The sequence below is a fragment of the Pipistrellus hanaki genome, assembly GCF_964339955.1.
Source record: "Pipistrellus hanaki genome assembly, chromosome: 3".
Lineage (NCBI taxonomy): Eukaryota > Metazoa > Chordata > Mammalia > Chiroptera > Vespertilionidae > Pipistrellus > Pipistrellus hanaki.
The window spans coordinates 15,109,606-15,129,344 of NC_140505.1; the positions used below are offsets into that span (position 1 = coordinate 15,109,606).

At 39.2% G+C, this 19,739-nt stretch overlaps 1 protein-coding gene across 1 annotated transcript; it reads left to right on the forward strand.

The window, feature by feature from the left end:
* Positions 1-329: 329 nt before the first annotated feature.
* On the forward strand, positions 330-19,234 carry UBXN8 (UBX domain protein 8). Its single transcript, XM_084879150.1, has 8 exons — positions 330-731; positions 5,047-5,169; positions 6,393-6,463; positions 8,502-8,624; positions 10,474-10,611; positions 12,780-12,821; positions 16,779-16,853; positions 17,897-19,234. Exons 1-8 carry the CDS (start codon positions 644-646, stop codon positions 18,062-18,064), a joined length of 828 nt encoding a protein of 275 aa, XP_084735276.1. The 5' UTR covers positions 330-643; the 3' UTR covers positions 18,065-19,234.
* The last annotated feature ends 505 nt before the right edge of the window (positions 19,235-19,739 follow it).

Below are 19,739 nucleotides of genomic sequence, written 5' to 3' on the forward strand. Positions count from 1 at the left end.
CCAATGGCCCCTGGGCCCTGGCAGAAAAAAGGTTCCCCACCCCGGGAGAGAAAAGCCAGGTGCTTCGGGACAAGGTGGTGCTTAACATAAGGTGACCAGACGTCCCGCTTTTTAACAATTTGCGGCGTTTTAAAAAACTACCGATTTTTGGAAAAACGACGCGGGACAAATTGTTAAAAAGCGGGACGTCTGGTCACCTTAGCTTAGTAGCTCTGACACAAAAGCCCTCAATCACCCGTGAGGGTCACAAGGCCAAGGGGCCCGGCGACCTCCCCACAGCGTCCACCGCGCGTCCACTTCCGCTTCCGGATGGTTTTCCTCCGAGGGCTCGATCCCGGCCTCCACAGCCCCGCGGCGAGGGGAGCCGCCACGTTGCAGCTCTCGCGTGACTTCCAGAGCTCGCGGCTGGGCGGCGGCCAGCAGGGCCGTCTCCCCAGACACCACGTGACGTGGGGAGGTGACTCGTGTTTCTCCTGATGTGAAGCGACAGATGTTGAGCTCAAACACAGGGGCTACACTCAGCCCGCGCACCCACAGGGCCCCTAGGCTCTAACGCTCAGCCCAAGAGCCAACCCTCCTAGGCGAGGGCTCCACTCCGCCTTCCCGCGGGGGCGGAACCGGAAGGGGAGGGCCTCTCGCCGCCATGGCCGCCCGCGGGGTCGTGGGCATCTTCCTCCTCTCCGCGCTCCCCCTCTTGTGTCTAGAGTTGCGGCGTGGGATCCCCGAGCTGGGTAAGTGTTGGTGTGTTTCCCTCGGGGCGCCCACACCAGGTCACTTTCCCGTGAGTGTGACGTACAAGTGCCCGCGTTGACTACGACTCCCAGGCTGCCTCGCGCCCACGTCCCGCTTCCGGCGCCGGGTCCCTCCCCACTCCCGCCCGCAGTCGGCGGGGGACACTCGGCGCGAAAAATGTCCCTGCAGACCTGGCGCGTTTTCGCGTGGAAGGGGACAGACGCAGAAAGCAAAAGGGCAATGTGATGTAGGCCTCCTGAGGAATCTAAAGGGATGTGAATGATCGGGAGCCGCCGCTTTGAAAACCTGGGCAAACACATTGCAGACACACAGAATTGTGACGCGTTGAAGGAAAAGGATGGAGAGTGGCTGGAGGTGCACTCATTGAGCACCTGTTATGAGCCTAACACTAAGTGCTCTTTCATTCTCCAATCTGGGTACTCTATTTTTAAAAATATATTTTATTGATTTATTTTTTATTAAAAAAATATATTTTATTGATTTTTTTTTTTAGAGAGGAAGGGAGAGGGATAGACAGTTAGAAACAACTATCAGCTACCTCCAGCACACCTCCCACAGGGGATGTGCCCACAACCAAGGTACATGCCCTTGACCTGAATCGAAGCCGGGACTTTTCAGTCTGCAGACCAACGTGCTATCCATTGAGCCAAACCGGTTAGGGCTTTTGTTGATTTTTTTTTTTTTTTTTTTTTTTACAGAGAGGAAGGGAGAGGGATAGAGTTAGAAATATCGATGAGATAGAAATATCAGTCACCCTCTATTGGGAATGTGCTCACAACCAAGGTACATGCCTTTGACTGGAATCGAACCTGGGACCCTTCAGTCTGTAGGCTTATGCTCTATCCACTCAGCCAAGCCAGTAAAGGGTAATCTGGGTACTCTTACAACTCTAATAACAGTTGAGGAAACAGATGTATGGAGTAAGTTGCCCTAAGGTTTTAAACAGTGTGGAGAATGTCCAGGAAGGAAGCTGGAGTGGAAGCAGTGGGGCAGCTTATGTTTGGAAGTAGGCAAGTAGTGATGATAGCCCAGATGAAGATAACTAGTGAAATGTGCACAGATTTGGGATATTTACAAAGTACAACCACTGGGTTTGTTGATGGGTAATTTGAGAAAAGGGAAACGAGGAATTCAAGGATGACTTACTTGTGAGTGGAACAAAGCCATAAATAAAAGAAAATGGTGGACCTGTGGAACATCAATCCCATTTTTGGACTTATAAGGGGTCAGTTTAGGTATTTCCTCATTAAACCTGGTTCTAAAGTTAGAGCAGCGTTTTTCAACCGCTGTTCCGCAGCACATGTTGCCTGGTGTGCCGTAGGTGCAGACAAGACAAGAATTTTATAATTTTTCACTATTTTGTTTACTTAATATTTCATAATAAAGTAATTATAAAATACTTTCTTTGTGTTTATTTGATTCCTATTCAAGAGAATTACTTTATATATAGTCAATATAGGCACAGAGTTAAATTTTTTAACATTTTCTAATGGTGGTGTGCCTCGTGATTTTTTTCATGAAACAAGTGTGCCTTTGCCCAAAAAAGGTTGAAAAACACTGAGTTAGAGACCCTGATGCAACTCAGCTTTACTATACCTGTCTTCCCATTCTCCCTCAGCCACCCCTAAGAAGTCAGGTACCCATGAATGTTCCTTGAAATAAAATAATACACTAAGTCTCTGAGTTCAGTTCCTGGTCAGACCACATACAGAAGCAACCAAGAAAGGCAGAATAAGTGGAACAACAAATCCACATTTCTCTCTCTCTTCCCCTCTTTCTTCAAAATTAATTTTAAAAAGTTAAGAAAAGAAATTAAAATAAAATGCTTTTAAAAAATTTTACAGACCCTCAGAAGCCTGATTCAACTCAAGATGTATTGAAATCTAACAAGACTGTTATTGAAATGAGATATACAAATGTGCCCAAAACATGTATGCACATTTTAACAGCTGATAGCTCAATTTTGAAAATGAAATGTATTTTCATAAACACTGCCTTTATAATTATTCATAATGTGTGTATAAATTTTTTTGGATGCCCTATAGAAATGTTAAATTCACACTTACCTATTACCGAATTCACTTTGCTCTGTCACCTCTACAGCGTTCACCTCTATTCTGCCCATTTGGAATCTTCTACTTTGAACTAATATTTGAGTCACAGGTCAATGAGAAGGTGGTTGTTGAGGTTGCTGAAGGATATTTGTTCACATAATCAGCTCTGACCACACTTCTGTACACTTTGTGAGGGCAGAGACCAATCTAGTTTGTTTTTGTATTCCCAGCACTTATCATAATCTCTAAATTAATAAAGATAGGCCAAAAATTATAGAAAATACAGCTGGGTCCCTGACATCACCTAGTAGTTCCTTTAGTTTTCATTTAACTTCTTTTTCCTAAAATTCTCTCTGAAGTTGTGAAATTATGATTGTTTTCTTTTTTTTAAAATAGTATATTTTTAGTGATTTTTAGAGAGAAAGGGAGGGAGAGAAAAACATCGATGGGAGAATAACATCAATATTGATCGCCTGCCTTGATATTGGTTCTGTAATTATCCACTGACAGTATTTTAAGTCTGTTTTGCCAACCATACATCCCAGTGCAGCAGCTACAAGGCTAGTTATGTGTGAAACTGTGCTTAAAGATATTGATATTATTAGCTGGAGCTGCTAATTGAATTTCGGGGTGGGGGTGGGGGTGGGAGGTGGTGGTGGGGAAGAGAGTAGAATGCCAAGACTCATTCATTCCACTGGGCTGTATTTTTGGACATACATTGAAAAATGATCCCTAGCCAGGACTGGTTTGGCTCAGTGGATAGAGCATCGGTCTGCGGACTGAAAGGTCCCAGGTTCGATTCTGGTCAAGGGCATGTACCTTGGTTTTGGGCACATCTCCAGTAGGGGGTGTGCAGGAGACAGCTGATCGATGTTTCTCATCAATGTTTCTAGCTCTCTATCCCTCTCCTTTCCTCTCTGTAAAAAATCAATAAAATATATTTTTTTAAAAAGAAAAAAAAAGAAAAAGAAAAATGACCCCTGCTTTTTTCTACTGTATAAAGCCTTCATTGCCAATGCATTTTTACTTGTACTCAAGCTAAGTACAAGTCAATTTTTATGCTGGTTCCTCACACTTGTTATCCATTAAATGACCTGCACATGGGCTCTTGAGAGTAGGTACAAAAATTTTTTTAAAAACTTTTTTTCTTACCTGAAAAGTGTACATACAAACTAATTATTTTCTATTTCCATATAACATTTGCAAACTGTTTGCTTGTTAGAACAGAAAGCAATATTATGGGACATAAATCCCATAACTGAGTGGTTTCTTTAAATACCAGAACTCTAATATGAAATTACTTTTGTGATGGCCAGTTACTCCAGATTTACTTGTTGTATTGAGCAATGCCTGAGTCAGTAGTTAATGCTGTCAAAAGTTGGAGGGACTGTAATGCAAAGATATAAATGTAAATATAAATATATATCTGTCTGCATCTATAATTCCTTCTTTAACTTTTAGTTGATTCACTAACTACTAGTCACATCACATTGGTAAAATGTTTCCTCTGTACCTCTCCCTGGTAATTTTGAGACTTACAGAATTAAACTATTCTAAAAATTCCTGGCGGGTAGAAACCATTTGTATCCCAACTTTATAGCTCCATTCCTTCACCATTTAGCAAGTTATATTGCACAGAGTGGGCACTTGTTACATTTTTGCTGACTTAATTTTCATCTTGGTTCTTAAAACAATATGTACGACCAAATACTGATTTTTTTTTTCTAGGTAAACACATATATAGTAATTTTATATACAAATGACCAAATGAGACATAAAGTGTACATACACATGCAAAAGATAAAGTATAGTTTCAAAATATAACGGTGAGAAATAAGAAATTGGTGCTCAGTGGAAATGACTGTGTGTGTATGACTTTTTAAATATAGAATTTGAAAAGATGATAACATCACCATTTAATTTTTAAATGTATGGATAGTTTTATCTCCTTCTCTGGGCAGAAAGGAAACTAGAATTTATGCATTAATGATAGTCCTAATATTTATAATGTAGATAGTCACTTGCATTAAACTTATATTACTGAGACAAAAGATGTTCTAGAATTGTTTTTGGTATTGACAAACATGATGAATTTTGGTGCCTAAAGGATATGAAAAATCATAAGACAGTTGCATAACTTAAATTTTACTGTATTTCTCTAGGACAAATAATTTTCTAATGTGTTATTACTTAGTAGTAGTATCAAGTGTTTTTAATTTTAATATTTTTTCTTTATAAGGAATTAAAGATATAATTTTGCTGTGTGGCCGGATTTTCTTACTGCTTGCTCTTCTTACTTTAATTATTTCTGTGACTACCTCATGGCTTAACTCATTTAAACCTTCCCAAGTTCAACTGAAAGGTAAGTTTATTGTTTACCTTTTTATACTATTTTTAAATTTTTTTTATTGTTTTAAGTTTTACATGTGTCTCCTTTCCCCTGATTGATCTCCCCCACCACTCCCACCTCCCAGAACAAGCCCCCATTGCCCCAGTGTCAGTGGCCATTGGTTATGCTAATATGCATGCATACAAGTCCTTTGGTTGATCTCTAATCCTTCTCCCTGCCTTCTCTCTGAGGTTGGACAGTCTTGTTCAGTGTTACCTTGTCTCTTGATCTATTTTTATTCATCAGTTTATGTTGTTCATTATATCCCACATATGAGTGAGATCATGTGATATTTATCTTACTCTTAACTGGCTTATTTCACTTAGAATAATGCTCTCCATTTTCATCCATGCTGTTGCAAATGTTCATATACTGCAATGGAATACTATACTGTATTCCACTATGTAGATGTACCACAGTTTTTTAATCCACTCATCTGCTCATGGGCACTTAAACTGTTTCCAAATCTTAGCTATTGTAAATTGTGCTGCTATGAACATAGGGGTGCATATATCCTTTTTGATTGGTGTTTCTGGTTTCTTGGGATATATATTTTTCTAATGAAATGTTTTCTTTATATATTCTAGAACTTTGCACAATAAGAACCATTTACCATTAATTTGTGCAGTGTAATTTCAAGGTACAGTAATCATTACGACTTGAGGCGTGATTTTTAATGCACCATAAATCCCAACATTTTTATGAGATATCATATATTTTCCTTACATATTCAAAACTATATAACTTTTAGGTTTGTACATTGAAAATTCTCATTTTAAATTGTGCAGCTTAACTGCTATTTCATAGGTACACCTTATAAACTATTATATTATACAAATGTTAAATATGTCTATCATTAATCTCTAAAGACTTTTTATCCTAAGTTATTTTCACTAGAGGCCCAGTGCATGAAAATTCATGCACTGGAGGAGGGGTCCCTCAGCCCAGCCTGCCCCTCTCATAGTCTGGGAGCTTGCTTCAGAGGAGACCTCTTCCTACTGATTTTACTTGCAGATTTCTTAGTTTCAACTGTTGGCATGTATCTTATTTTCATTATTTTTCAAAATATCTGTGTTTTAAAGGCTTGTCTAAAAACATTTTAAGATCTACAGACTACAGATTATTTTCAGAGAAAATAGCATTCAACTTATTTGATACTTGGGAATTAAAAAACACTTCTATGTTTTGATGTTTAGATGAAGAAGAGAAGAATGGGCAAAGGCAAAAACTGGCGAGGAAAAAACAACAAGAGGCACAGGGTGAAAAGGTAAAGCATAATTTTTAGCTAATATAGCTAGAAAGAATACAGAAATATCTGGGGCATTTAAAATTTAGTCTATTGGTGTCTGTGCTCAGATTTTTTAAATTATTGAGGTCAAATTCAATGATTTAAAATTAGCCATCCTAAAGGGTACAATTCAGTGGCATTAACGGTCACAAAGTTGTGCAACCACTACCTCTGTCTAGTTCCAAAACATTTCCTTCACCTCTAGAGAAACCCCACCTTTCAGCTGCATCTTCCATTTAATTCACCAAAATGCCGAACACATAGGAAAGAAGAAAGGCATCCGCTGTATGTTCTCAAGACTCAGGGCTCATTAGGAAACCTGGAGTGGCTCCTCTGGCAGAATACATTGTGAATCTACAAGACAGATGCTATTGTAGACATCCAGGGATTGGGCACTGTTCAGAATGCCCCACAAATGCTTCCATGGCAAACTGGAAGATGCGTCACCCCCATGTGGTAGGCACCGTTGTAAACAAACAAGGGCAAGGTTCTTGCCAAGAGAATGAATGTACCTATTGAGCATGGTAAGCACTCGAAGAGCCGAGCCAGCTTCCTGAAAAGTGGGAAGGAAAGTGATTAGAAAAAGAAGGAAGCCAAAGAGGAAGGTACCCGAGTTCATCTGAAGTGTGAGCCTGCTCCACTCAGAGAAGCACACTTTGTGAGAACCAATGGGAAGGGGCCTGTGCTGCTGGACCCATTCCCTATGAATCCATGGCATGGTAAACGTTAAAAAAAAAAAAAGGAAGAAAGAAAAGAAAACCCATACCCATTAAGCAGTTACTCCTCATTCCCCCTCCTTTCATCCTCTGGCAGCCACCAATCTGCTCTCTGGATGTGTTTATCTGTTCTGGATATTGCATATAATGAAATCATGTAACATCATGGCCTTTTATGTCTGGCTTTTTTCACTTAGCATAATATTTTCCAGTGTTCATCCGTATAGCACGTATCAGAACTTCATTCATTTTTATGGCTGAGTGATTTTCTGTTGCCTGGAACTATCAAAATTCAATCGTTCATTCTCTGATGGACATTTAGGTTGTTTCCTCCTTTTGGCTTTTGTGAATAGTGCTGCTAGTGTTAACTGTTTAATAGAATTAACCAGTGAATCCATCTGGTCCTGAGTTTTTCTTTGGTGGTTTGTAATTACTGATTCAATCTCTCCTTGGGTCTGTCCTGTTTCTTCTTGAGTCAGTTTTGATAATTTCTGTATTTTTAGGAATTTGTCCATTTCATTTTGGTTATCTAAATATTGTTATATTCTTATTTCTATAAGGTTAGTAGTAATATCCCCATATTCATTTCTGATGTTATTTTTTCTTAGTCAAGTTATAGGTTTGTCAATTTTACTCATTTTCTCAACTAAGCCATTTTTGGTTTTGTTGGTTCTGTTTTCTAGAATTCTTTATGTTTTTATCTCTTCGGTAATCTTCATTGTTTGCTTCCTTATTAATTCTAGCTTTGAATTTAAGTTTTTTATTTCTTGTTTTTTAAAATGTAAAGTTTAATGATTTGAGATCTTCTTTAATTAGATGTTATGTCAATTACAACTTCTGCATCTGCCCTCACATATAGTAGTTTGGGGATTGTAATATTTACTTCATCATTAATGAAATTTGGAGTCCAAAAATAGTTTCTACTTTAACATGATCGAGCTATCAATTAATCTTCTTCCAAATGAGTTCATGTCTTGGACAAATTGTCCTGACTTTAAGCTCCTAGAAGGAATCTTTGCATCCCCAATCCTCAGTTTTTGTTGCATTGAAAATACATTAAATGATATAGAGGCGACTGCCATACAAGCAAACGTATAGAACATTTGTGTTTATTTGCATTATGTACAAATGCAAATGTTTAGAGAGTGATGCAAAGGTGGTAGATGCTGCTTTTTTTTTGAAAAATTGAGTTAATGTGAAAACAACTTCTAAGTTGGTTCTCACTGACAACTTTATAGACAATGTAAAATCTTAGGAATGTCAATGTATAGTAACAACACCTAATTTACTTTTTTGAACAGGCCAGCAGATACGTAGAGAATGTTCTAAAACCTCATCAGGAAATGAAATTGAAAAAACTGGAAGAGCGCTTTTATCGAATGACGGGTGAAACCTGGAAGTTAAGCCATGGTCATAAACTTGGGGTTAGAAAATATTCCACTGTATATTTTGAATTCTACTACTTATGTTTCGTTTTACATATATTGATTTTTTTTAATTGCAAATGATACTAACCTGTTAATGCAGCCATTTTAAGGACTTTTTATTAGTGGTTATATGTCAATTTTTATTCAGCATATTTGTGTGTTGAGCAGTTAAGTGCCTAAGAACATGTAACTTAGAGCCTTGGAAGGCTCTGACATAAGGTAATCTTTAAGAAAACTATTGGCTCTATCACTGTGTTTCATATGAGGGAATTCACATTTTTCCTCAAGGTATAAGCTCACATTTTATTCACTTTGTTTGGCTCTTCTTTTGTAAAGCCAGATTAACCTTTGACTCTTTTTTCCTTTGGCCTCAAATACGGATTTTGTCATTTGCTCCTGGAAGTTTATAATTTCTTTTTCTTACAGAGGAAAAAAGATATTTATCAATGAATTACGTTTTAGAATAACTGGCTATAGATTTTATGTGTAACATTATTTATGTCCCCAAAACTTACTTGCTTTTTGTTTATACTGCACCTGTCATCATGTTGTAAAGAAAATTACTTGATAAAGGTGAACAGGATTTCTATAGTGAAGCAGAATCAGTTTTTATTCATTGCATGATGGTAAACATATCACTAAACAATCAAGGGTGGGTATTAAAATTAATGCGAAATGCACCTGCTCCATATGGTGATTTCACTTCTGAGTTGAAGTTGCCTTTTGTTCAGTTTTGTTAGCTTTATTTTAGTCTGCCATGTCTTTTTCTGAAATGGTCACAACGTGAATTAGTATTCTGTCCCTTGCTTTTACACTGTATCTTCATGGTACTTGTAGTACCATGGCTAGTGGGGACAACAAGAAGTTGGACTGGGTGGACTGTCAGTGTTGTTTATAACGTAAGGCTCTCAGGACAATCAAAGAACATGAGGATTGGGATGTAGGCAGAAAGAAAGTATCTGTCAGCTGCTCCAGCCCCGGAAGTGGCTTAAGTTTGCTCAGTTAATTGTTTAGCATCAGGATCTCTCGACTTCCTTTCCCTATGCTGCTTCCACAACTTCTCTTAGGATAGAGGGATGGGGAAAGCTGCCCATCAAAATGGTGGCCATTTTAGTCTGATACAGAGAACTTTTAGAAGGTCAGTGGATATGGAAGGAAGACATTAGTGAGCTAATAAGTACATATTGGAGAATTTGACACTTAATGGAATTATCTTGACACTTAAGGGAATTTTAATACATAATATTAATAAAAATAATCTTTATGATTTCTGGAATAAAATCCTTTGCCTCCTAAAGTGATTAATTCAAATGGAAGCTCAAAGTTTTAATTTGAGAACTAAAGCATGTGTACATATGACAAGATACTAGGGCTGCATTCAGCTATGGAAGTTTTGCATCACACACAAGCATGTCAGACTCATGGCTAGCAGCCATATGTAAGTGTGATATGCTTGAGAAACATGTTTTTATATATGTGTACTATTTTAATAGCCGTTTAAGGCAGCATTCCTTGCACTGCCTTGCTTCCTTTGCTGAAAGGAGGAAAGGATATCTCCAGGTTTTCTTCTTTCTTCCATCCTGCTGAAACCTTGGGAGTCAATTAAAATGGAAAGGCCTGTCTCAGCCTTGTATCATCAGACCAAACACCTGCGCTGGGTAAGAGAGTGTCCAAGATGTGAAGCTCCATGTTTTTCTGTCTACGGAGATAATGCTTTAATTTTCTGGATCTTATAGTGACTTAACTATATTTTCTATTGGAATGCCATCAGGGTAAGAGAAATAACCATTGTGAATACAGTTGATAGGAAGCAACTCTTTAGAAATTGTCCGTTGTTTTTGACTAGGGTGATGAAGATTTGGCGGTTGAAAATGACAGTCAGACATCTTTTGAAACAGCAAACAGAAAAGCAGCGAAGAGACGGAACTTGCCTAAGCCTTCAACCAAGGTTTCACCACCTGCTGAACAGCCCACGCAGAAGGAGGTTGGTTACTTAATGCCTGCTCATTGCACTGTCCCATGGTATGGCAGGAACCTTGTTCTGTGGATGAGGTGGTACACTGAGAGAAGAGGGACTGGCTTTTTAATCCACATGTTTCCCCACTAATTTACAAAGTGATCGCCTTCATTAAAGGTCACTTTCCCTGCTTAATATTAGTGTTCTGAACCAAACTTAGGAGGAAGCTATGACGAGAAAGGATAATAGGTTAGAAAATACTCAGTTCTTTTTGAGGAAGTAACTTGGTTATGTAGAAATAAAAAAATATAATGTTTACTAAGAAAACATCCCTAAGGGTAGCTGAGACATGGTTAAGCCATATTTAGTGAGTGGCTGCAGTTAACAGAGTGTGTCATTTTCCTCAGTGGCACTTCTAGGGAATGGGTCAGTGACTATTCCTTTGGAACAGTGCCCAGGTTTATTATCCCATCTTTCCTTTCAAACTTTTCATCTTTCAGTTAAATTTGAAGCTAGCAAAGTTTGGAAATAAGCCTGTTTTTACTGCCTCTTAGGGAAAGCTGATAGGTTATCTATGCAGTCCTTGAAAGTGGTTTCTAATGTATTGCTTCTCAGTCTGAGGTTTCCTGATCCCTTATAATTATAAAACCTATATATTTTTATAACCAATGTAACCCCAATAAGTTCAGCCTATATATATAGGCTTTTCCAGAACTTAAAAGTCAGCAAATGAGTTCCTTTTTTTTTTTTTTTTAAATATATTTTATTGATTTTGTACAGAGAGGAAGGGAGAGAGACAGAGAGCTAGAAACATCGATGAGAGAGTCATCGATCAGCTGCCTCTTGCACACCCCCCACAGGGGATGTGCCCGCAACCAAGGTACATGCCCTTGACCGGAATCGAACCTGGGTTCCTTCAGTCCCCAAGCCGACGCTCTATCCATTGAGCCAAACCGGTCTCGGCCGCAAATGAGTTCTTTTATTAAAAGATGAAAATGGAGCTTGAGCCAAAACCGGTTTGGCTCAGTGGATTGAGCATCGGCCTGCGGACTGAAGGGTCCCAGGTTCGATTTTGGTCAAAGGCATATACCTTGGTTGCGGGCACATCCTCAGTAGGGGGTGTGCAAGAGGCAGCTGATCGATGTTTCTAACTCTATATCCCTCTCTCTCCCTCTCTGTAAAAAAACCAATAAAATATATTTAAAAAAAAAAAACGAAAGAAAGAAAATGGAGCTTGAGGGTGAGAATCAGGTCATGGAACTATTTCTTACATTTCAAAAGATCTAATGACCTGGATGGACTAGTTAAAAATTCAAGATTCTTTGCTTTGACTGTCACATGTTTTTGATACCAAAGGAAAACAAGTGGTTTAATAAATGCAATTAGTGTTAGTTAGATGAAATGTTATAAAATGTGGATTTCTATGGTATTAAACAACAAAACCTAGAGGTGAAATTGTTGGTAATAAGTATTTTAATGAGAGAAAATTGTCTGAACACCTGGTTTTGAAAGAGATTAACCGAAACAGGGAAGCATTAAGTAAATCGTGAAAGCAACCAAAGTGAAGGGTTGTTAACTAGTTCTGTAGAATTGCCAGTGAATAAAAACATGCACTCATCTTAAAATTTATATATGTATGAACCTAAATTATTTTTGGGCTTAATGAAATGTGTACAGATAGGTAGCTGTCATCTTAAAATTCTATTTTCATGATCTTTTGTTAGCACAAGGTTGCTTACCCAAACATGTTTAATTGGGCTCTCATTCGCACTGTAAACTTACAAGTGAATATGAAAATATTTCATTTAGCTTAGATGTATTTAAACTCTATATTGAAAAGAAACTCTTCTCATTGAGATAATTCTTTTCTTCAAAATGTTTATATTCATTCCTACTAGAGGCCTGGTGCACCTGTCCCTCAGCCAGGCCTGCACCCTCTTGCATTCCGGGAGCCCATAGGGAGTAGGCCTAAGCCATCAGTCAGATATCCTTAGCGTTTGCCAGCCATGAGGCTGGATTCTGGCTGAGTAGTGCTCCCCCTGTGGGAGCGCACTGACCACTGGGGGCAGATCCTGCATTGAGCATCTGCCCCCTGGTGGTCAGTGCACATCATAGTGACTGGTTGTTCCACTGTTTGGCCGATTTGCATATTAGCCTTTTATTATATAGGATTACTAATACTTACTTTTCTTTAGGTTTCAGATTTACCTGAAGAACCCTCTGAAACAGCTGAAGAAGTAAGATTTTCTTTCTTTAAAAATTAAATATATTTCCTATTTCCTTTAACATCAAGGATATCTTGTCTAAATTTGGGTTTTGAAAATGAAGATAGCATATGTGTTTCTGTAATTGCACTGTAACTAGTCTTGTTTTGAATATGGTAATATCAAAAACCCCTGCCCCACTTCAGGTCCTGTTTTGGAAGCCTTATGTCTACTGAGTGTGTTTTTAGAGCTTAGGCAGAGTTAGAATACATGGCTTTTCTATAGAATTTACACCTGAAACCTATACAATTTTATAACCAATGTCACCCCAATAAATTCAGTTGGGGAAAAAATATATATGAATACAGACTTTTCCAGAACTTCAAGTCAGCAAATGAGTTCTTTTATTAAAAGATGAAAATAGGCAGATGACTTCAAATTGCAGTTTTCCCCTTAAAAAAGAGAAAGCAAAGAATGCAGCTACTCTTTAGATGTTTGAATGGAAGGATGGTTGGGACTGAATCCCACTCTGCATTGAGCTGCTTTCTGCCCAAGTGCTTTGTTATAATCTAAGCTGCCGTTCGGCCACTGCCCAGCTTAGTTTTAGACACATCCCCAGTGCACTGGAGCACATATCTTTAAAGACATTAAGTCATTTAGGCAAAGGAAAGCCCTGGTGGTTTTCCATTACTAGAGCTCAGTGACTATTAGACTGCTTAAAAGTCATTTTTACAACTGTCAAGAAAGCCATTGGGAGTAGCTCATTTTTGTCAACACATTTGTAACATTTAAGTTTAGAACTTTGGGTGTCAGAGGAAAATCCAAAAGTCCTACAGAATAGAGATAATAAAGTGTGTAATGCAGGAGAAACACAGTTGTTTTTTGTTGTTTTTTAAAATATATTTTATTGATTTTTTCAAAGAGGAAGAGAGAGGGATAGAGAGTTAGAAACATCGATGAGAGAGAAACATCAATCAGTTGCCTCTTGCACACCCCTTACTGGGAATGTGCCCGCAACCAAGGTACATGCCCCTGACCAGAATCGAACTTGGGACCTTTCAGTCTGCAGGCCAACGCTCTATCCACTGGGCCAAACCGGTTTCGGCAACATAGTTGTTGTTTTTTAAAACACACACACATTACACACATTCCTAATTCCTCCCCATTATACGTGATAAATTCATGCCTATGATATATCTGTCCTGAAACACATTCTCACTTCTTGTCAAGCTCTGAGTTGGTATCTGTGACAACAGTGTGTAATATAGGAGTATTTAAATATAGCTCATTTTGATAGGGAACACCTCTGATGAATTTACTCTGGCTTTTAAACACATGAAATTATTTTACACAACAGCAGTTTATCACCAAAGGTGCATGGGTTATAGAGCCCAGGTTGTCAGCAAATCCTTTTAAATTATACCTTTTTGTGGTTCTATGTAAAAGGACGGTGCTTTTTCCCCAATCTCAGACCTTCTGTCCCTAAAAAGGTTGAGGATCCTTCACCACAGAGGCAGTTGATGTTGCTTTCCTCTTGTAGAGAGTTATTTATAGTCATTCCATTTTGTTTTCTTTACCCTATTCCAGTACTTGTTAGGGGATGTTTTGTGTTACACTCATTAAAGTTTATGTCAGAGTAATGGAATTTAATGGAGCCTAAATAGCTCATCCCATCTCCCTACTTGAGGCTGAAGCCACAGAGGGAGGATTTCCGAGGAACCTGCTGGAGAACGGAGGCTCTGGCTGTAGCCAGTACTCTCCTTACTCACTCTGTAAGCAGTACTGTCCCTCTTTCCTTCTCCCTTCTCTGATGTTGGATCCTCCTTGTTCTGTTTTGGGTTAATAAAGTCAACAAAATTATAGTAAATAATTGTTACCTGAGAATCACATGTAAAATATATGCACTATATATTGTTTTAATTGGTGTAAGCAACTTTTATAATAAAGTTTTATTAAGAATATTAAGAATGCCACTAATGTATAGTTAGTTGATACTTTTACAGTGTATTTTATTCCATGAATCAAGAAAAGCTAAGAATTGGAATATTTTGATTCTACCAAAATCATCATTGGGAAAGGCATTTTCCATCTCTACATTTGCTACTGCTTTAGACTTCTAAGAAGTCAGTATAAAAATTCTTAATTCCCTACCAACCAGTCATAAGCTGTTAGTCTTATTTCCCTGGGTGACTTTAAATAAATACCCTTTTATTGATTTCAGAGACAGGAAGGGAGAGTGAGAGAGGGATAGAAAAATCAATGATGGGAGAATCATTGTTTCTGCATGCCCCCTACTAGGGATTGAGCCCACAACCCAGGCATGTGCCCTGACCTGGAATTGAACGGTGACCTGGGTTCATGGGGTCCTGATTTATAAGGGAGGGAGGGATGTGAAATATAATTAATGCAGTTCTTTCTTAAGTAGTACACTCTGATTTTGTAATACCTGTTACCATATTACCACAGTAACCACTTTCATTATTATATGCTATCTTACTTCATTTTAAGAAGAATCTGTATCAAATTTTAATGATTGCTGCTACTTCTAATTTATATGTATCGATAATTTAAAAATCTGCATTTGTGACACTGATGTACTTTCTAATTTTGGATTGTATCCCAGGCATTTTATCCATTCATAAGTCAGTCCAGTACACTGTTGGTAATATTATGAGAAAATGTACAACCAACTTTCACGATACAGAACAGTTGCTAGATTTCAAATAATAATAGTTCATTTCTCTCAAGTTTCACTTAATCATAATGGAAAAAACATTAATTCACTATATTTTAACCCTGGTTTCTCATAAAGCATTTGGCTTTAATTCTGGACCAGATCACGGAACAAACCATCACTGAAAAAGTTAAATCTTATTTCTAAAAATAAGCAAAATTGACCTTTTAGTTTGTGATTCAGTAATTCTGTATTTGTTTTATTATAAAACTTTTACATAGAAATAATAACAGCTCAATTGATTTGGATGTGAGTCAAATACCTTAAATACTTGAATGGAAATATTTTCTAATATGGCTTTCCTCAAGGGGGTAGGTACTATTATAAAACCACCATTTATTTCACCCTGGCTGGTTTGGCTCAGTGGATAGAGCATCAGCCTTTGGACTGGGTTTGATTCCGGTCAAGGGCACATGCCTGGGTTGTGGGCTCGACTCCCCAGTGGAGGGTGTGCAGGAGGAAGCCAATCAATGATTCTCTTTTATCATTAATGTTTCTATATCTCTCCCTCTCCCTTCATCTCTAAAATCAATTTAAAATATATACAAAATACCACCATTTCTCTATACTGTGATACTCACATAACTTCAGACTGTAAGAAAGGGTTTCCTGACAGTTAAATAATGAACGTCAGAAGAAATGACTAATTCCTCACCTTTTCTTTTTAGAATATCCTTTAGTACACTAGCAGTGTGTAAGCTCTTTATAGCTGTTTTACTGACAATTTTATCAAAGGGAAGGTTACGGGAAAACTCGGTACATGATGCAGATAATGCAGGACTGTTTCCATGATAGTTCTCCGAGCTCTCAGCAACCAGGACCAGCTCTCGTCTGTCTCCTTTGCTTGGATGGCCGAGGCATGGTGCACAGCCCACAGCAGTAGAGTGGACTGGGGGACTTTTTGTTCCCTTCAATCCACTGTTTCTCTGGTCTGAAGACTGAGCTGGCACTGGACCTTCCTGGCCGGGGAGGCCACTGTTGAAGCCCAGTTGCAGCCTGGATGTGATCTGGACAGGCAGATTGTTTAGTCTCGGTACCCTCTCTGGAAGGCTCTCCTCAGTCCATAGGAAGATCTTTTTCAGTTCCAGAATTATTTCTGCTTAGTGAATTTTATATGGACTCTATGTTGGTCCAATCTCTCAGAGCTAATTCCTGCAAAATCCCTCGTGAGTTTTTATAATCACAGATGTTATTGTTTTGGAATTGCGTAGAGCAGTGGATTGGAATTCTTATCTGAACATTTTTTCCCCCCTCAGGTAGTTACTGTAGCTCTCCGGTGTCCAAGTGGGAGTGTCCTGAGGAGAAGGTTTCTTAAGTCTTGCAGTTCACAGGTGAGGAAATTTGTATTTTGAGAAATATTTTTAATAAATCTGACAATAGTTTATTCTCATGCAGTGGGAGAGGTTTTACCTGTTACCTGGTAGTCTCATCACTTGCATGTAGTCCATGTTGAGGATAAAGAGCATTTCTATGTATATACTACGATGCAGAAACTTGGGTAATTAGGCCTGCTGGGTCCTTTTGAACTGTGATTGCTGCAAATGTTTTTTCCATTTTCCTATTTATTTTTTGTCTTTTTGTAGTTGTGGTTACAATTACATTTTCACAGCTTGGTGGGTAAGATGCTTTCAAAGCAGCCAGTATTAACTTTGTTCCCATTATCCATTAGTTCCTGCTTGATTTTGATGTGGCCAAGATTATGATTCAAATTATTTTTCCCCCCAAATGCTAACCTTTTGTTCTGAATCTTTTTATTTTTTCATTCTTTTTTTCCCCCGTGCTTTTTCTCAATGTTTTTATTGAATAATGAGAAGCCCGATGCACGAAGATTCGTGCTAGGATGGGCCTTCCTTTCCCTGGCTGCCGGCAGCGCCTTTCCACTCCAGCCTGCCTTCCCACGCTGCCCTGAGACCCTGAGAGACCGGGGGTGGGGCAGAACACCTGTGTCGCCAGCCCCCAGTCACTCAGCGCCTGTGTATGCAAATTAACCACCATCTTTGTTGGGCCAATTTGCATATCACTCCTGATTGGCTGGTGGGAGTAGTGAAGGTACGGTCAACTTACATGTTTGTCTATTATTAGGTAAGATCTTTCCCTTCACTACGATTGGGGCCTTGCTATTTGTTAAATGCCTCTGCTGACTGTGGGTGCCAGTAGTCCTTGGGCCTCAAACAAAATGTATTAAAGGTTATTTACATCTCAGAACCCATGATATAATATTTTTATTTACACTTCAGAAAGCTCTTTTGAAAGGTATAAACGTTGCATTATTCCTAGGGGCATGTTTTAACAATGAAAGAATTATAAAATATCATGATGACCCTGAGGGACGCCAGCGTGTACAGTATTGACAACTACTTTTCTTATCTTTTAGGTTTTACTTGACTGGATGATGAAAATTGGGTACCACACATCCCTATATGGCCTTTCTACTTCCTTTCCCAGAATACCTCTGGAAGTTGAGGGAGACTGTTCACTGCAGGACCTAGGAATAACTGTGGATACTATACTCAATGTGGAGGAAAAAGAGCCATGCAACTAGAAATGAAGAATACCTGTTCTACGTAAAACCAGTTATGTGTGACCTTACAGGACAACAAAGGATTCAAATTAAAATCATGCTATACCTTGACTGAGCTCAAGGCAGTAAACACTTTAGTGTTAATATCCATCCTGTCTAATAAAGAGGGAATATGCTAATTGACCCTCACGCCATTGCAAAATGCCAGTGCCCACAGCCAATGAGGGAATATGCTAATTTACTGCCCCACCCTCAAAGATGGTATCATCCACAGCCAATAAGAAGGGGATTATGTTAATTGACTGCCATGCCCTCAAAGATGGCAGCGCCCACAGCCACAAGATGGCAGCGCCCAGTCCCCTCAGCCCCACTAGGGTGGCAGGCCTGGCAGTTCCATGCACCTGCCTGCAGAGTCCCCCAGTCCCTTCAGCTGCCCAGGGCTAGCCTGAAGCATAGGCAAGCCTCGAATGGTGGCCGCCCAGCCAAAGCCCAAGGTGCAGGCAAGCCTCAGATGTCAGCTGCCCAGTTGCCCAGGGCTGTCCGAGGCTCAGGTAACCAGGGCTGGCAGAGGCTTGCGCTGCCAGCAGTGGCAGCAGCAGAGGTGTGATGGGGGCATCGCCTTCCCCTGATCGCCAGGTTGCCTCCCACCCCTGAGGGCTCCCGGACTGTGAGTGGGGGCAGGCCAGGCTGAGGGACTCCCTTCCCCCTCCAGTGCATGAATTTTCATGCACTCGTCCTCCAGTGGGAATATATGGACATAAAGAGTTAGGAAAGGAGTGCTTTCTACATACAGCGAATCTATTCTTAGGTATCACCTTTGATCATTCACAGATCTTTTCTTAAAATTTTTTTCAAATACAGTTATTCAGTATTATATTAATTTCAGGTATACAGCATAGTTAGTAGGCATGTGATTATATATAACTCAAGAAACAATCTCCGTAATAAGTCTAATACTCCTGACCCTATATGTAGTTATTACAATATTATTGACTATATTCCATAAGCTGAACTTTATATCCTCATGACTATTTTGTAACTGCCAATTTGTACTTCTTAATCCCTTCACCTTTTCTCACCCCAACCCTTCTCCCATCTGGCAACCCTCAGTTTATTTTTTTATCCATGAATTTGTTTGTTTTATTTTTTTTTAGATTCCACATACAAGTAAAACCACATGGTATTTGTCTTTCTCTGTCTGGCTTATTTCACTTGGGTAAAATACCCTCTAGGCCCATCCATGTTGTCACAAATGGTACGTTTTCATTCTTTTTTATGGCTGAGTGAAATTCCACTGTATATATGTTCCACATCTTATTTATCCAGTCACCTATCAGCAGTAACTTCAACAGAGACAGAGACGTAAACATTAAAGAGGGCTTTGGACCCCCAAAATTCATCTGGCAGGAAGCCAGCGGAGGAAAACGGCTGTAAACCCGTGCTACCTGTTATGTAAAGGAAGTGAAACCAAGGCCTTTGAAGGGTGAGTCAGGAAGTACTGGAGTGGAATTTCCTGGCAGGGAGTAGGACTGTGTTCTAGATAAGGAATTTATACTTGCCTACCTGGGCTTCAGAACTGCTCACGGGCAGAAGCTTCGGTGCGCCATCCATTTTCAGTCTTTCTAACCAGAGTCATCCTGTCTATCCCACCACCGTGTGTTGGGTTTGCAGAGGGGCAATACAGGTCTTTGGTTGA